The sequence below is a fragment of the Bombus terrestris genome, chromosome 18 (assembly GCF_910591885.1).
Source record: "Bombus terrestris chromosome 18, iyBomTerr1.2, whole genome shotgun sequence".
Classification (NCBI taxonomy): Eukaryota; Metazoa; Arthropoda; class Insecta; order Hymenoptera; family Apidae; genus Bombus; species Bombus terrestris.
The window spans coordinates 3,872,713-3,889,844 of record NC_063286.1 but is presented as its reverse complement, the minus strand read 5'-3'; the positions used below and the strand labels follow the sequence as shown (position 1 = coordinate 3,889,844).

Below are 17,132 nucleotides of genomic sequence, written 5' to 3'. Positions count from 1 at the left end.
TTTTATAACGGACTTTTTAAAGTTAAAATAAAAATATTTGTCTTTTCTGGAATAATAACTCCTTAATATTTTGAAACAACATAATTAATAAAAATATAATAAGTTGTGATCTATGGATCATAAAATTATTCAAATAAATTTATGACATTATTTATCTTGTATTATGTTTCTCATAATAATTATTATATAATAATTATATGTCAAAAATAAGTAGTTCATAAAATATTTCTCTTAAATGTTTATTAACCTCATATTTAAATATAATTCTTTCGATATGAGATAAAAAGAATTGTATTTTATAGAAGATTATTTTATAAAAAACTTTTTATATTATACATTTATTTAGGTAACATAATATAGAAAGATATATTTACCAGAATTTTTATTTTTGATAAATTTTAGTATTAACGATATTGGCTGACAATTAATAATAAAATGTAAGACTCATATTTCAATTATTTAACATCTAATAATTTGATGCTATAAAATACTTTAATAATGAAAGTTTTGAGAGCATATAAATATTACTTATGGCTAACATAAACTACTTGAAAATATAAATACATAAAGTAAAAATTGATCTTTTTGTCTTTAAATATGACATTAATTTGTAATATTGTGGGATACATTATAAATAACATTTATATATATGTAATTAAGGAGTAAAGCAGTTTTTAAGCAATAAAAACATAATTGTTTTACTTTTCTGGAACTAATTTTTTGTTTTATTATCTAACAATTGAATGAAATATTACTAATATATAAGTCATTTATACTTCATTTGAAGTTTCGTTTATTTTATGTTTTCTGTATTCATTTTAATGCCATAAGAGTGATACAAAATGTAAAAGACAAGATAATGAATTATTATAGACGAAAAATTTAATTATTAAATGCTTAAGACTATTGTGGTTAGATTTCAGTAATTTGCCACATTTAAGAACTATGTCAGTAAAAAATCCTATCACAAATTGTGGCTTTGAAATATTCTTATTCTTAGTTTATAATACTATATATCTTAAATTAATTTTACATGTAATTATACTTTCACAGCTAATATTTTTTCTGTTGATTTTCAAAAATGTTCACTCAAAGCTTTCAAAATTGTTACTAACCTTTTGTGCTCTTAATTGTATTTATTCACAACATGTAATATATATATAATATTCTTGAAATACTGTCTAAGAATTTTGTACAAAAACATTATTTAATTTTTAAATTAAGTATGACCTACATACATATATTGAAGGCAATTGTTCCTTTTTAAGATTCTTTTAATTGCAATTTATTAAATATCGATAGCCAATTAACATATAACAAGATTAATAATTAATTATTAACATCGAAATAATATATCCACTGAAAGAAATGTGTGATAAGAGATGTAAAAATAACAATTTGATCACAAAAGGTTAAATCATTTAATGTAAATACATAGTTACGTTTCTTTTTCTTAACGAAGATATTCGAAACTCATTTAATAAAAAATGTCTTATTTACATTCATTCGTACGCTTCTTAGATACATAAATACAATCTCGCAACAAAACATTAAAGAGTAATTTAAATTTTGCATAATTTTCAGCATTAAAATTTATTAAACATTTTGATCATCCTAAATAATTTCATTCATCTTTTATAATTTACCTTTTTTAAAATAATTTTTTAACTTTATATTTATACTCACATATAATTAATTTCTTTGTGTTTTTAACGTTTTGCAAGTGTATGCATATATTTATAATATTCTATTCATAATATACGAATTATAAAGGACATTATATCACATTAATGTTACTACCATATGACTTGTTCATTTTCGTTTACGGCACTCGCTCTCACGTATTTCATATAATAGCAATAACTGATAAATTCGAGAATGAAATTCCTCGTTCGTTTATAAAATGTATGATACAAGTAGAAAATATATGTGTGTGTGTGTGTGTGTGTGTGTGTCTTTCAATACATTTCATATATGGAAAATCAAATTTTGACATAAAAAGAGGTACTTCAAATTGTTGCTATTTGACATAAATACATTAATATTTGTACTTTCTATTTAACTTTTAACAAAATTTATTTTTATTTTTAAACTAAAGTCTAATTTCTTCTCTTGTTCGGTATGTTGAATAAATATTAAACACCTGATTCAGCACCTTAAAAATAATCCACCATCACATATAGTTGTAATATATTCCGCGTACTTTACTAACATTTATAGTTATAATTGGTATGATAATATAGTAACTCACTTTAAGGCCTCAATACTGCCACTTAACGTCTCTTATTTCCATGACGTCGACCGAACTTACGATTTTTTCTACAAAAAGGAAGTTGTAAATCTATTAATATATATAAAAAATATTTGTTCAAATTATCGAAATGCTTAGTATTTATATTCAATTTAATTCCTAAACTTAATGTTATGCAAACATACGAGCATAGAAAGTATACCTAATTTTACTCGGCGAAGGAACCGGAGTGTGTTCGGCGATAACAGGTAATACAGAAGTAAATTTGTCAGTTGGACGTAAAAGACGTGCTGTACGAGAAGATAATCTCCATATCAGTCTTTGCCTGTGAGGGGTTTGCTCCTGAGCATTATATTTGCTCAATACAGCACCCACAGCTTCATGTGTAGAAAAGAAGCTTGTATCTGAAATCTACAAACGCAATATACCAATCATTTATTGTTTTACCTATTATATTTACAAGATTTAAAATTCACTAAATTATTATAACGTTACCTTACATATTTTCTGAAGTTCTATAGCAAAGTCCAAAAGTCTGAGCATTTGATGCCTTGATGTTACAGATGTATTGATAGTAGAGGAACTAGAAATAGCAGTAGTAGATATGGGAATATCTGTATTAGTATCTAATCGGTTCACTGCACCATCTAAGTATGTGCAGAGTAGAACAAGTGCTACTTCCGATGACTTCAAACTTGCACAATTACCATCACATGCAACCATTTCTAACCTAAGTAAAAGCTCAGATTCCTAAAATAAAGCAATGAAATTGATATCATTATATTAATATAACCAAGTCTTCTATTTTTACATAAATAAAAATAATTACCGTTACAATACTGGTATACATGTCTCCTAGCCCTAGTTGTGATGCGATTGCAAGAAACATTGCATTGAATAAACGAAGAAAAGTTAAAGATGTAACAGGTTGAGTACCAGGTGCCCATTCTAACTTATTCCGTATTACTTCTGACATACGTTTAAGATCACCTCCAGTGCATTTGCACTGAGAAATTGAGACTAAGTGGTCAGCATCCAGTGACTGTGCTAACTGAACAGTAGCTATGTGAAAAGCAGATACACTGATACATGCCATATATTTTGGTCTTGCTTTCATTTTTGTTAAAAAGCGGTCCATTAAATTGATGGCAACAAAAAATACATCCGATGGTAGATCATACCATACTTTCAAACACCTTAAAACATGGGCTGATCCATCACGAGCTCCAATTGTTATGTCATCATTCTGAAAGGAGAAAAAAATATTTCATATAAAACAAAATTACTTATAATATTTTACAGATATCCAATCGTTCTATTATTTTATATGATTTATATACATACTTGTGATATATTAGGTAACGGAAGGTTAGGTTGATACTTTACTTCAAGAACCAAAGCTTCTTGCAATTGTTCAAGTAGCGGGTGGATTGCATCCGGTACAGGCAAGCCCGATGTGTCCATTCCTGCAATGTGTGACTGACAGCTCACTACAGCAATAATTAAAAGATAAAGCAATGCAAAATATGTGTAGTGTGGCTGATGATATGAATGTCACACAACAAGAATGGCGCAGCTGGCTAGCCTTGTATCTATAAACAGAAAATATTTATATTAAAATTATTGTTTAAAAGATCTGTTATTGTCTAAATTATTATGTTAAAGATAATAAATACATTGTTTCTAGAATGTTGAATTAAACGTAACAGTTTGTGATAAATAACTTATTCTTTAATAACATAAATATAGTCGAAAAATTGTATAAGTTGCTCAACTATTTTAATAAATTACAGAGAAATAACAAATATCAGAATAGTTTTTTTCTTTAATACATTATAAGAAGACCATATTTTCTTCGTGACAATTGTTCCTATATTATTTTAATACTCAAACTTGTAAAAAATTTATTCCAGCTTTTTATTTTTACTTCTGTTCTTTGCTATTGTGTAAGGTGTGCGAGTTTGCATCCACGCGCCATCAATAGATTTATATACTTGAAAGTTTCAAGAATGTACTAGAAAATCATCTATATATAATTCGAAATAACTTCGAGCGCTTTCGATTTTGTTCTTTTTCTTTTACATGATTCCATTTTTAAAATAAATTGAGTCAAAATTCTTTGCCGTGATAATATTTTTGTAGAACTACAGCCATTGTAAAATATTTAAATATATTATTACAAACGGGCTGAATTTATTATTTTTGGTTTAATTTAAAAGAATTCAATTTAGAATAGTGTCCTATTTTATAAATAGCGCTTCCAAAATCATGTAAACAAAATGATAATGTAATAAAGGTATAGAATTACAAAAAAAAAATCGAATATTGTAAAAATATAAGACATAGATATAATAAGGAAATAGTTTTGCAAAATAAGGTAAAATAATATAACGATAGTTTATAATGTAATAATAGGCTACTGTAAAATAATTTTCGAGAATATTCTAATGCCAAATATCGAATAGAAATGTGTAATTTATTTATTTGGTAATACTTAAGTCGTATTATTGTCATATATTATCAAAACGACAAAACGAGAAGATATATAACCAGCTGATGCAATGTACTGTCAGAATTAAAAGAACTTAAGTGCGTCTAAGTCTTCGATTATTTGTATCATACGTCAATTCAAAACGAGCCAAAAATGTCCAAATAAAAATATTTTCAATTAAATATGTTAAATATAAGGAAAAGTATCTAACTGAAATTAAAAGTTTAATGCAAATTTGTTCTGAAACATGGATAAAATAAAAAAAAATAAAAATAAAAATATTAGTTTTGGAAAGATATATGTATAAAAACTAAAATCACATATTTACATATATATGTTTATAAAGATATAAATTCCACTGACCCGAAAAGCTGTTTAAACACTACTATATTGGTGATAGTAATTAGCAATGAAAATATGCAAGCGAACCATAAAACAATATATGAAATAATGGTTTAGTTCATAATATTATCACTTACTACGAGATGCTTGATTTGAATTACATTATGGGTAATGACAAGATATAAAACAATAATGAAAGATATAAAACAAAGGAAATTGTTTATAAAGAGATTGATCCTCGCAATTTATGAAGAATTAATGTATGTACTTAACGGAAAAAATGTTTATGTTGATCAACGATCAATTCGTTGTTAGTAACAAAATACATACTTATAATATTTTCCCATATATAACAGCAAATTAATGTGCACACTTATCATTTATTTTAGACAATGTGGTATTATGAAATCACAGAATCATCAAAAATCTATAGGTATATATTGTTTTTTTTCTTTACGTAAGAGCAACGAGCTCCTACGAAGAGCAAAGCTACACTCTATATAATCACGTATTCGAATGATACTGTTAATTCGCATCTACTATGTGAATCGTCACGGATGAGCGATATCCGAATTACTACGAATATGCACGAATTTAGACGAAGTTAACTGTAAAGCAGTATTAAGACCAAATAATGTATGAAATCTTCGGTTAATAAACGAATTTAATTATTTATTTGCAAATGATAGAATTTCAATGATCATTTAAATAAAAATTAACAAATTATTTCAACAAAAATAAAAATGTATGTATTCTAGATAATGAGCAATAAAAAATAACTTTATGAAAACATAAACTGTAAAATGTTGAATGCGAGTCTGTGGAATATAGTTTTTATCTTTTATATTTATATATATACATACACGCGACGCGCGCGCATGCAAGCACACACACACACACACACACACACACACACACACACAGAGTAACTCATCTTATTTTTGCTATATTTGACACGAGTTTATACAATTTATCATACTTCATTATTAAATAAATTTCATAGCGATCCACATTTTCTTTATCTAATCGTAAATAAATGTTATGCTATTTACTCTCAAACGCCAAGAACGATAGAGATCTCATTTATTCCTGTCATTTAATTTGTAGAAAGAAAAATTAGATTTTTATCACAATTATTTGTTATATGTAAAGTTCCAATTTTATAGTATTATCAAAAGCTTTATCATTATCGTCTTAACTAATTTATATTATATCATATAGAAGACATATCATAAATAATCAAATAATTAGAAGTACATATACACAGTATGTATATTCGTCGAACTCTTTCTCTGTTCTCATTACCACCATTTTGTTTTAGTTAGACATTTGAACATATATTTTATAAACACTTTATGCACTACAATGATATTTACAAAAAAAAAGCAAAGATTTACCCGGATGCGTCCGAAACGCTGTTACGTCGATAGATCACCCAATCTTGGCTTTTTTATCGTATTTGTCGATACGGATAGGAAACAGATTCACGAACGAACTGTTCTGTTTGACAGTTGTTTTAACAATAAGAAATGGCGAAGTCATGAACGTTCAGCTGATCATTACTAGTTTCTAGACGCTCATGCGTAATAGTCCTTCCATAAGCGTAACTCTCTCCGCGAAAAATTTTAAATATGATGTCACTATATTTAGATAATTTATTATCTTCATTACAGTTATATTATTTCGAATAATTTTCATTAATTTTAGAATTGAATGTTCTATTTATAAATCTAGTTTGAATATAGCATTATTTCATAATTTTAAATTTAATGTTAGGGACGGTATTGGTATTAAATAATATTAACATGTAGATTAATGATTGTGCCGTGATATAGGGGCAGAAGACAGCACAATTACGTAGCATAGGAACAAAAAAAGTGAGGATTTCCGTAGATAACTTTTTGACACCCTCTTTCGAAGACGAGAGGCTATTTTTAAGTTGGGACATTAGCACTTAGCATGATTTTGTTCAGCAATGGTAACAATGCCTGTAATTTTCTATGATTATCATGTTTTCAATAGTCGAACGTGCAATAAATGCAAACATTTCCGATGGGTAATTTACCTAATTGTAATGGCCCGATTGGTCAAAGATCACTCTGAGAAACTTTCGCGACCTTTATTTAATCACCCAGAAGTCTTATGTTTCGTCCAAATATCACTCATCCTTTTCCCCCAAATATTTATATCTATGTATATGATATTTTATTTTATTGTAGCAGTATTAACTTGCTACTGGATCTTAAGTTTACATGTTAAATTTATTAATATTTTACTTATCTTATTGTATCAATATCATTGTGTTGCTAAATATTAGAAAAAAATAGATGATAAGATGTAAAGACCAAAGCTTCACAAGGTCTGAAAGGAGAAACAAGATAAATAATAAATAATTAATAGTAATAATAATGTAGATTAATAATCTTGATTTTATTACAATACTAAAAATTTGAAATGATGCACATATATGTATTTCAGCAATACGTAGAATATTTTTCTTAAAATCTACTGATACAATCATTTTCTTCTTGATATTTCCTTTCTCAATATTACAGTTAGGAACCTTAAGTATACATAAGTTATTAGTATGTGATCATTTTTGTAGTATCAGATGATTTAATATAATATAGAAAAAATTTTTTAAACTATTAGTATTCCATAGATGTAGTTTATGAGTCAGCTTTTAATTTTTACATTTGTTATGCTACTTCATTAGTTAACATAATATATATTTATACATGTATAAATAGTAAACAAGAATGATTTTTGAATACATTTATACATTTTATAAAATGAAGCTTTTTACATTCATTCATTCTTATTATGTACAAATTAATAGATATTTAAACAAGAATACTATATGGTAATATATTATAATAAAAATAACATCCTTTTCTTATTATACATTTCTATTATCAATTATAGATTACTTTTATTTATATTATGTGAAGATATAAAATTTCATACTATACAAAGGTTTTATTTATTTTTTCTAATTACACAGATAATACAAATAATTTGCCTATTTTCCAAAGTTTTAAGTACAAACTTTTGGTTACATTATTCAGCTCTGAAATATATTATTAAAGAAACACATTTCTTATCCATTCTCACTATCACATAAATTTTTATCCAATTTCATTTCCGTATTTTTTTCTTGCTCTAACATTTTCACAGTTGTCTCAAGTGTATATAAATGTTCATCATTTATACCTGGTGCTATTACTCGCATCGCAGATGCCAAATTATATAAATATTCTGTATTTGTTCCACTAGGACCATGAGACACTAATATCTGTTTTGCTATTGTATATATGTCCTCTACACCTGCATAATTTGGATTATCTTCACCACCTATGTAAATTGTAATATAAAATGGCATATTTTCTGAAACTGATGATAATAGTTTTTTATTTTTAAGATCATTTGGAAAAGTATTATTTGTTAAAGAATATGGTGCAGTATTTTTAATGGAATAAGATGGATAAAAGAGAACACTTTTTCTTTCATAACCTCCTTTTTCTCTGTAATCCAAGTGTTTTACTACTTTATCTATATTTTGGGGTGATATTCTATAAGCAACACCCCATACTTCATCATTAGGATTATCAGAATTAAGTAATGTTACAACACGACCAGGCTATAACAAAATACCATTGTTTGTATACTTAAAAACTACATATTATACATTACATAAAAGACAACATAACATGAATTGTTAATAAGTAATAAAATAATTTATATTTAATGTAATATCTAAATTTTTAAACACTATTTTTAAATAATCACACACATATCAAATTCTATTAATGAAGAAATAATTACAAAAATTGATTTTTACTTTTCTTAAAGAAAACTGATTAATCCATTAATTGCAAAACATTATTTGTAAAACACAAAAAAAAAAGAAAAAAGAAAAATCCCAAATTAATTTGAAATTTGAAATTTAAAAAACGTACATAATTTAATCGCAAATGTTAAAAGATGTTTTAAGTGAAAGAAATTACTTAAAGAAGTTTAACACACAATAATTATAAGACGTACTCTACTAGGTATTCCTCTATGATCTATACTTTTCTGGTAAAATCTTCTGATATATCCTTTGATGTATCCAACGAGAATTTCTTCGTAAGGAAAGTCCGCTTTCCATATCAGTGAACCATAACCAAATACCCACATTATTACTTTTCTTGTTAAATAGTAATTGCCTTAATGATTGTTTGAACTTTTCATTTAAAATTATATTTTTCTGTAAAAATATATAAATTCCAAGTAAGACAGTATTTCCTATTCTCCTAAAACATATTTAATATTGAATTCACATTAAATTATTAAGACGACAGATACATAGACTATTTAGTAAAAGTTTTAAAACAGTCAAAATATACTTTACACTAAAATTTTGAATAATGGTTTATGAAATATAATTATTTCGAATAAATTTATTGTTCCTTCGACATTACGCTATTTTTATTATTTAAAAAATACCTTTTTCTAATTTTTTGTCCAAAATAATTTTAAATTAGTATGTATATTGAGAGAAATTATGAACATCATATATGTACATAGTACACAGTACATATACATATTTAATGAAAGTATATCAGGTAATCACGCGAATGTTCAAATTTTCGTATGTGAAGAGAGAACGAATTTTGATATTGATTTAAATGTATAAGTTTTAATGTCTATTGACGAACAAATGATTTTATTTTGATATACGGTTATTAAAAGTATTTGATAGTAAAACTTGATATTTAAAATGTTTTCGAAATTTCTATGTACCGATGTACTTGCCATTCGCTGTGTTGATAATTTCATTTTTGTAGGTTAGTATCATACATGTAATTTTTTCACAATAAATAAAAATTATAACCAAATCTTCATTTTTCTATTTAAACAGTAATACATATTTATATTTTGTAATTTTTATAATTTCCTTTTCAAATTGTACATAGGTATGGGATGTGTACTATACATTTTTAATGCCAATACATACAAATTGGAAAAAAAAATAAATTGTCTTTATCCATATAACATACATGGAATTGTTGAGGGTCCTAATAACAAATTAACTGTATTTGGTGCTAACTATTTTTCTACATATAAAATTTACCATAAACAAGAAACATTAATGTATGTTTAAGTACTATACATATAATATTTGTTTTATTAATTATTATACTTTATTTATCTATATACTCATAAGAAAGTATATATTTTAGAATTGAAGAATATTTTAATAAAAAAAGACTTAATGATTGGATTGTGACAGCAGAATGGGTGATATTTGATGAATGTGATTATCTCTGTGTTCTTTTAGCACACAATAATGTTTGTATTTATAACGTATCTAGTGAATGCTGTCAAAGCATATGTTGCGAAGAAAGATGTATTCTGTATCCTTATATTTATATATTTAAACAAAGTGTTTTAACATTAATCTTAACTTTATTATTAGATATGCTGGCTCCATGTTAAATAACAGTAATAGAGATCTAATCATTTTTAGTGGAACTGTATATCAGGAAATATTGATATGGCAAATAAATTATACTTGTCATTCTAAAATATCTCCAGTTTTACATCGTTTACAAGGGCATAATGTTCGTAATATATTACCTAAAGCAATGTCTTTTTTTATGCATTATGTTAAAGTTTAAGAATGCAAATGAACTGAATTCTAGGGTGTAATCTTTTCAATCACATATGATATAGCTACACAAATTATTTGTTCTACCTCAGATGACAGAACAGTCAGATTATGGAAAATAAGTAACAACAAAAGTAAAGACTGTAAGCTTACATTGGAAAGAAAATCAGTGAATACAAATTGGAAAGAAATTAATATAAAACTAATGCGAACAATGTTTGGTCATACAGCTAGAGTGTGGAAATCTATTATTAAAAATGAAATTTTATTTACAATAGGAGAGGTATATATCATTCTGTATACACAGTAAACAATTGATAATAAAGATTATTTATTTTCATGTTCATAATCGAAGGATTCTCTTATATGCATCTGGTCATTGGATGGTAAACTACTTAACAAAATTTGTGCTCACCATGGTGCTGCTATATGGAGTATTGACATATCAAACGATAATAAAAGTGTCTTCACTGGTGGTGCTGATGGTGCAGTTTATGCATGGCCTTTTGTTAATGATTATGTTCAAAAAGCTGTATTAATACCAAAAGTACATACATGCACTTTGCCAAAATATGTTTGTTACTTAAGAAGTGGTAACCTTTTAATTTTTGATGAAAATGGTACTTTATTTATATTTAACAATTGTTATAATAGTCTGCTAGGGTCATTGTATTTAAAGAAATATAGTACATATTGTGTTATGGAGGTTTCTTTATGCCATACCTATGTTTGTTTTGCATCAAGAGATGGATATATAACAATATACAAAGGTAAAGTAATACTAAAGATTGATAAAATTGCATTAATCGTTAAGAGTATTGTATGTAACGATTTTAGAAGTTGCAGCTAATAAAGAATTACAACAGATTATAGAAACAAAGATAATGGAATCACAAATATTTTCTGTACAGTGGCTAGGAGATAATAAATTAGTAATTTGTGGCCTCAATGGAATTTTAAAAATATTTAATTTTACAGAAGGAGGTATATTTTATGAAATATAGAATAATCTGTTGTTTAGTAAAATTTAAATTTTCATTAATTTTTACAATTTTTATTTTATACAGGATTAATTAATATAGAATCAATATGTTTGTTACCATATAGTCGAGAACGTTGGTTAACAGCGGCTGTTTTATATGAAGGACTATTAGTGTGTGGAGATAGAACTGGAAATATGCATGTATTTGAGCTTGAAAAATCTGTATCATATAATGGAGCAAATGTACCTGAAGCAAAAAACAAACCTATCCAAACTTTTGTTAAAGTTCATGGAAAAATTGGTATTCAAAATTTCATAATTTCGAATTCAAAATTAATATCAACTGGTCGTGATGGAATGTTAAAGTTTTATGAATTAAATAAATATAAAAGTGCAAAGTTATTATGCGCTTTACATAAACAAAAGATGCCAATGGATTGGATTAGCAGCCATTTAAAATCCTCTGATGATGTTCTTATACTAGGATTTAAAGAGGTACATACATATGTATTTAAACAGATGTTATACATATATATGTACATACATATTTTCTTTTACATTTTTTATCTTTCGTCGTTATTATTTATAGGTAGAATTTATAATATATAGTATGTCCCACCATCGAACTTTGATAAGAGTTCCTTGTGGTGGTGGGCATAGATCATGGGATTGTATGTTACAAAATGAACTTATTACATTTGTATATATTCGTAATAAGCAAGTATATATATCTGATTTTTCATTAACTTCTTTGATATTGCCGGTTTTATTGGTGAGTAATTTCTTCATACTGAAAATGTTATACTTTTTCAGAGGAATTAAAAACATATTCTTTTAAATTTTTAGAATGGTTTCCATACAAAGGAAATATACTGCATCAATCCAATATCAAAAATTGGTCAGTATAATATTTTCATATCTGGAGGTGAAGATAGTACTCTTCGCATTAGCTACATCTCAAGTACACTGATGAAAAACAATCTCACTTTTCAAACATTGAGTATTTTTGATGGTCATATCTCTAGTGTTAAATTTATAAATTGTTTAAATTTACAAACTAATCTTCTTTGCAATAAATATCTCATTTTTTCGGGAGGTGGAAGAGCACAGTTAAAAGTTTGGGAAATTGATATAAAAGATAATAAAACATCCTTACAAAGTACAGATATTTCTTGTCATGACATTACATCTCACATGTTGTATGGATTTGATCGTTATCATAAAAAACAGTGGAGAGAATTTAAATATTCTTATAATATGCAACCCGAGAGTCGATATATGGATATTGAAGTTTATCATTGCTCTATAAATTTACATTATATATTGCTCTTTGTTGCTTGTGCAGATGGATTTGTAAGGTACATTTTTTGCTTGATATTTATGAATTTACAATGTAGTATCTTATACAAATATACTTGTGCATATGAATATTCATAGAAATATAATTTTAAATTAATATTCATAGAAATATATATAATCTTTATTTTTTGTAATACAAAATGAATTTTTGAAAATTAAGGTATTTTTCTATTCAAATATTTACTTAAATATTATTTGCAGAGTATTTTTGTATGATATTACTATGAAAAGTATTTCACTCAAAGCACATGTAAAGTGTGTGGATCGTTGTATAACAAAAATAACTGTTTTAACATATGATGAAAAAATAATTGTCTTAACAATGTCCACTGATGGAATCGGTCGATTTATTGATTTCACCGATATTATTTCAAAGATTATAATATGCCCACAAATTGAAGAACAAGAATTTTACAACTGTAAAAATATGTTCATTGCAAAGTTTGATTTACATCAATCTGGAATTAATTCATATGACCTAAAAGTGATTGAAAAAAGCGAATATTTGTTAGCAACTGGTGGTGATGATAATTTGTTTAATGTTATTTGTTTTAACGTTCAGTTAGAGAGTAAGAAGGAAGAATTACATATTTCATTGTTATCAAAATGGAGTACTGCGACTGCACATGCTGCTCAAATTACAGGTATGTTTACAATTTTTATGTCAGTATATATTTTTAAATAATGCTTAACATTATTTATATTTATTCTGTATTTGTAAAATTACAATTAGAAAATATAAACGAATAAAAATAAAATAAAGTAAGCTAGAAATGTAAATAATATATATAAATAATAATATCAATAAATAATTTATTGATAAAAGTTCAATTAATTTGAAAAGATATTTTCCAGGAGTAATATTTCACGAAAGAAATACAATTTTTAGCGTTGGAGTGGATCAGCAAGTAAATATGTATCATTATGATTATAACAATAGCATTTTATCTGTAACATTTTTGAAGAAAATCTTTACATTTGTAACAGATGTAAAAGGCTTAACTTCATGGTACAATTCAAAGTATGTTTATTGCTTCTATGATATTTAATTACGATAATCTGCATTATTATGTTTTAACGGATTAATGTTTAAATAATATTGGCATTAAAATTTAATTGTTTTAGTGATGAATCAGTCATATGTGTGTATGGTAAAGGATTTGAGATATTAATTCTCTAATGTGAAATATATATTATAAAAAACAATGATGTCAGGTAATATCGTTTCTTGAAAATTTATTAATAAAATAGCATATATATATATATATATATATATTTATTTAGTTTTATCATTTTCGCTTAAATAAGTAATTCTGTTTACTATCACCAGATGGCGAACCTATCAGATAAACTTAATTTTTGCTATTAATTCGATTGTCGTGTTAAGTTTGTTACCGTTTATAAGAAAGTGAAATATTACTTTAGATATTAAATATTTTATAGAAATGACAAGTATTACAATATCAGCAGTTCGAACACGAACAAGTATACTTGATAAATCATTAAGTAAGGGAAAGGGAGAGGTTAGCTTGAGTTGTTTCGCACTTCTGTTTTCAGAACTTGTACAATACTGCCAAAATCGAGTTTACACCGTACCAGAATTACAAAATAAGTATGTAAATAATCAAGTTCATTAAAAATTCTTATATACAAATGTTTTCTATTCATTGGTTAGATTGGCAGAAGTAGGTACAGAGGTTGGTCATAGAGTAACAGACTTACTTGTTGTACGGGAAAAAGGTGGAAAGCGCGAGATAAAATTATTAAATATTTTATTATTTATTAAAAGTACGGTATGGAAGTCATTGTTTGGTCGTGAAGCTGATAAATTAGAACATGCAAATGATGATGAACGGACTTACTATATCATAGAAAAAGAAGCACTAGTAAATAAATTTATATCAGTTCCAAAAGATAAAGGAAGTCTAAACTGTGCTTCTTTTATTGCTGGTATAGTTGAAGCTATCCTTTGTGATTGTGGTTTTGTGAGTATTAAATTTTTGTCAATATCACTATTTAAATTATAAAATTATTTGGGTAATGAATTAATTGGAAATATTTGCATTTATAGCAAGCAAAAGTCACTGCACATTGGCATAAAGGAACAACATACATGGTTAAATTTGATGATGCAGTTGTTGCTCGTGATAAACAACTCGAAGATCGATAATTAAAGACATAGGAAAGAAATTAAAAGTAATAAGATAAAATTTTATATTCCAATGCAATTAAGAAATGAATATCTTTGAATTAAAAATATAAAAAAGAATCCCTTAGTTTTGTTTGTGGTTGATTTAAATTATTTTCACACATTATAAACATTTCAGCATTTCATAGTAATTTTCGTTCGTTAATTGAAAATGGAATCATATGTGTGAAAATTAAATGCCAGCAAATAAAATGACATGTACATAGTTATAGCATTTTATGTTTACTAATGAAATACTCATTTTATATTTTATTGTATTAGAGTACAGGTACTGACATATATATTGTAAGTTTAAGATCTACAAATATACAATTGGAAAAAGAAATGTTATTATCCAAATTTAAATTCTCTATCAACATATGCTACTTGACCAGTACGATATAAATGTTCTTCATCTTCCTATAAAATAAAAAAAATTTTATGTTCATGGTATACTCATTAAACAAACATTTAATAATATACCTTCACTTTCTTGAGAAATCTTCCACTAAGATATATAGCTCCAATCCACGCAAAACCAAATACTAAATGTGGCAGAAACTTTACATTTGAAACATAATCATGGTTATGTCTCAATGAAATTAATCGTTGAACTGCACTATCCACCTATATTAATTAATTACGTATTTAATACAAATATGATAAGGTGTTTTAGTAATTAACAAAATTGATATTAAAGTGATTTTTAACAATATGTTCGTGTAATTTATATAAATGAGAAAAATACAATACTTGTTACATAATTACATTTTTTGCATAAAATTATGAGACTATTCCACAATTAAATTAATAATTACCTAAAATAACTAAGCATACATTACATAATTAGATATGAATCTAAATGAGCTACATTTTTTCAGATACAACGGAAATTATTATTAAATCTATATAAGTAAGGTTAACAAATTTTCAATACATACGGGCATTACTTGCATCGTTGGGTTGAGAACTTCTTTTAAATATTTTTGACGTAATTGAGTTCTTCTTGCGTATTTCCATTCTAGTATTGATCGTTGTTTTGGTGATAAATCGTAGGATTCTATTTTCTGTGCACACATCTTTTGTAGCAGAAAATTTGCACTGTTCAGAAGGAATACGTGACAAATCGCAAAAACTGCTTAGGACTCTTTGTAACTGTAACCTGCAACAGCGACATAGACTACCTATACTTTTGATAAATATGTATATACATACATATATATATGTAGAATCTATATCTAGAATTTATGTTAAGGAAGTCTTTGATGAACAGTTGTTAATATGTTATGAACTAGTTGTTAATATATATGTCGCGTGCCGCTACAACTATTTCTTTTAAGGAAAGCTATAGAATTACTCCATGCCTTTGTTAAGCAAAACGTCCATTCCTTGACCGCGGCTACGTTCGACAACTGGTTGTCGCCTCGAGCCCAAGCTCACTATAAATCTACTATCACTCATAAATCTCGAACTAATACAAGTTATGGCTATGGTAGAATCTAGAGTACAGTATAAGGAGTTTTCTTAAAGTTCCAAAGGGAAGGTTCCGGTATCCTTCCATCTCCGACATATATAATATATATAATATTTAATACATGTATGTGATATATAAATATAATAATATATAATAATACTTTTTAATTTTCTGATACGTACTATTTTAATTAAATTTAGAGATTACGTTAAATTTAATATCTAGAATTCAATTTAAGTAATAACACGTAAGTAAAAATGGAAAGTTAATCATAAACATATAACTACATAATATTTATGATAAACTACGTATATATCTGATTTGTACAAAAATGATTAATAAAAATAAATAAAATAATTATTAATTGTTATATGTATGGAATAAAAAGTAAC

General features: G+C 26.0%; 5 protein-coding genes across 9 annotated transcripts; 2 read left to right on the top strand and 3 right to left on the bottom strand.

Moving 5' to 3' along the window:
* Positions 1 to 776: 776 nt before the first annotated feature.
* On the bottom strand, positions 777 to 6,638 carry LOC100652061 (cyclin G). 2 transcript variants are annotated; one of them, XM_003402060.4, is made up of 7 exons: positions 6,482 to 6,638; positions 3,596 to 3,843; positions 3,081 to 3,497; positions 2,747 to 3,001; positions 2,454 to 2,662; positions 2,252 to 2,319; positions 777 to 2,155 (listed from the first exon to the last, which is right to left on the bottom strand). In XM_003402060.4, the coding sequence occupies exons 2-6, from the start codon at positions 3,713 to 3,715 to the stop codon at positions 2,274 to 2,276; spliced, it is 1,047 nt and encodes a 348-aa protein (XP_003402108.1). In that variant the 5' UTR covers positions 3,716 to 3,843; positions 6,482 to 6,638; the 3' UTR covers positions 777 to 2,155; positions 2,252 to 2,273. The 2 variants fall into 2 exon arrangements, with proteins under 2 accessions (XP_003402108.1, XP_012173665.1); XM_012318275.3 differs by lacking the exon at positions 6,482 to 6,638 and adding an exon at positions 5,415 to 5,589.
* An 855-nt stretch (positions 6,639 to 7,493) lies between these two features.
* On the bottom strand, positions 7,494 to 9,900 carry LOC100645896 (putative glutathione-specific gamma-glutamylcyclotransferase 2). 2 transcript variants are annotated; one of them, XM_048414052.1, is made up of 3 exons: positions 9,882 to 9,900; positions 9,129 to 9,333; positions 7,494 to 8,724 (listed from the first exon to the last, which is right to left on the bottom strand). In XM_048414052.1, exons 2-3 carry the CDS (start codon positions 9,261 to 9,263, stop codon positions 8,185 to 8,187), a joined length of 675 nt encoding a protein of 224 aa, XP_048270009.1. In that variant the 5' UTR covers positions 9,264 to 9,333; positions 9,882 to 9,900; the 3' UTR covers positions 7,494 to 8,184. The 2 variants fall into 2 exon arrangements, with proteins under 2 accessions (XP_048270009.1, XP_003402219.1); XM_003402171.4 differs by lacking the exon at positions 9,882 to 9,900 and adding an exon at positions 9,573 to 9,702.
* LOC105666697 (WD repeat-containing protein 6) lies at positions 9,772 to 14,949 on the top strand. 3 transcript variants are annotated; one of them, XM_048414035.1, is made up of 14 exons: positions 9,772 to 9,913; positions 10,043 to 10,220; positions 10,310 to 10,483; positions 10,546 to 10,690; positions 10,772 to 11,020; positions 11,093 to 11,507; positions 11,575 to 11,721; positions 11,805 to 12,214; positions 12,309 to 12,491; positions 12,566 to 13,077; positions 13,280 to 13,722; positions 13,934 to 14,099; positions 14,204 to 14,293; positions 14,868 to 14,949. In XM_048414035.1, the coding sequence occupies exons 1-13, from the start codon at positions 9,847 to 9,849 to the stop codon at positions 14,256 to 14,258; spliced, it is 3,144 nt and encodes a 1,047-aa protein (XP_048269992.1). In that variant the 5' UTR covers positions 9,772 to 9,846; the 3' UTR covers positions 14,259 to 14,293; positions 14,868 to 14,949. The 3 variants fall into 3 exon arrangements, with proteins under 3 accessions (XP_048269992.1, XP_020723207.2, XP_048269993.1); XM_020867548.2 differs by having other exon boundaries at positions 14,636 to 14,949; XM_048414036.1 differs by lacking the exons at positions 14,204 to 14,293; positions 14,868 to 14,949 and having other exon boundaries at positions 13,923 to 14,049.
* LOC100646082 (trafficking protein particle complex subunit 5) lies at positions 14,343 to 15,612 on the top strand. The gene is made up of 3 exons (XM_003402172.4): positions 14,343 to 14,690; positions 14,754 to 15,063; positions 15,150 to 15,612. The coding sequence occupies exons 1-3, from the start codon at positions 14,524 to 14,526 to the stop codon at positions 15,246 to 15,248; spliced, it is 576 nt and encodes a 191-aa protein (XP_003402220.1). The 5' UTR covers positions 14,343 to 14,523; the 3' UTR covers positions 15,249 to 15,612.
* On the bottom strand, positions 15,502 to 16,769 carry LOC100651624. Its single transcript, XM_012318279.3, has 4 exons — positions 16,631 to 16,769; positions 16,208 to 16,428; positions 15,750 to 15,893; positions 15,502 to 15,686 (listed from the first exon to the last, which is right to left on the bottom strand). Exons 2-4 carry the CDS (start codon positions 16,343 to 16,345, stop codon positions 15,618 to 15,620), a joined length of 351 nt encoding a protein of 116 aa, XP_012173669.1. The 5' UTR covers positions 16,346 to 16,428; positions 16,631 to 16,769; the 3' UTR covers positions 15,502 to 15,617.
* Positions 16,770 to 17,132: the final 363 nt, after the last annotated feature.

Bases quoted from the DNA above. Each gene is read 5' to 3' on its own strand.
- LOC100652061 (XM_003402060.4), bottom strand. From the start codon at position 3,715: ATGGACACATCGGGCTTGCCTGTACCGGATGCAATCCACCCGCTACTT. The intron at 2,663-2,746 runs GTAACGTTATAA...TTGCGTTTGTAG, and splicing joins AACTTCAGAAAATATGTAAG to ATTTCAGATACAAGCTTCTT. The intron at 2,320-2,453 runs GTATACTTTCTA...TCCTTTTTGTAG, and splicing joins CCTTCGCCGAGTAAAATTAG to AAAAAATCGTAAGTTCGGTC.
- LOC100645896 (XM_048414052.1), bottom strand. From the start codon at position 9,263: ATGTGGGTATTTGGTTATGGTTCACTGATATGGAAAGCGGACTTTCCT. The intron at 8,725-9,128 runs GTACGTCTTATA...ATTTTGTTATAG, and splicing joins ATAGAGGAATACCTAGTAGA to CCTGGTCGTGTTGTAACATT.
- LOC105666697 (XM_048414035.1), top strand. From the start codon at position 9,847: ATGTTTTCGAAATTTCTATGTACCGATGTACTTGCCATTCGCTGTGTT. The intron at 10,484-10,545 runs GTATCCTTATAT...CTTTATTATTAG, and splicing joins TGCGAAGAAAGATGTATTCT to ATATGCTGGCTCCATGTTAA. The intron at 11,722-11,804 runs GTATATTTTATG...TATTTTATACAG, and splicing joins ATTTAATTTTACAGAAGGAG to GATTAATTAATATAGAATCA.
- LOC100646082 (XM_003402172.4), top strand. From the start codon at position 14,524: ATGACAAGTATTACAATATCAGCAGTTCGAACACGAACAAGTATACTT. The intron at 14,691-14,753 runs GTATGTAAATAA...TTCATTGGTTAG, and splicing joins GTACCAGAATTACAAAATAA to ATTGGCAGAAGTAGGTACAG. The intron at 15,064-15,149 runs GTGAGTATTAAA...TTGCATTTATAG, and splicing joins TCCTTTGTGATTGTGGTTTT to CAAGCAAAAGTCACTGCACA.
- LOC100651624 (XM_012318279.3), bottom strand. From the start codon at position 16,345: ATGTGTGCACAGAAAATAGAATCCTACGATTTATCACCAAAACAACGA. The intron at 15,894-16,207 runs GTATGTATTGAA...TAATTAATATAG, and splicing joins CAACGATGCAAGTAATGCCC to GTGGATAGTGCAGTTCAACG. The intron at 15,687-15,749 runs GTATATTATTAA...TTTATTTTATAG, and splicing joins GATTTCTCAAGAAAGTGAAG to GAAGATGAAGAACATTTATA.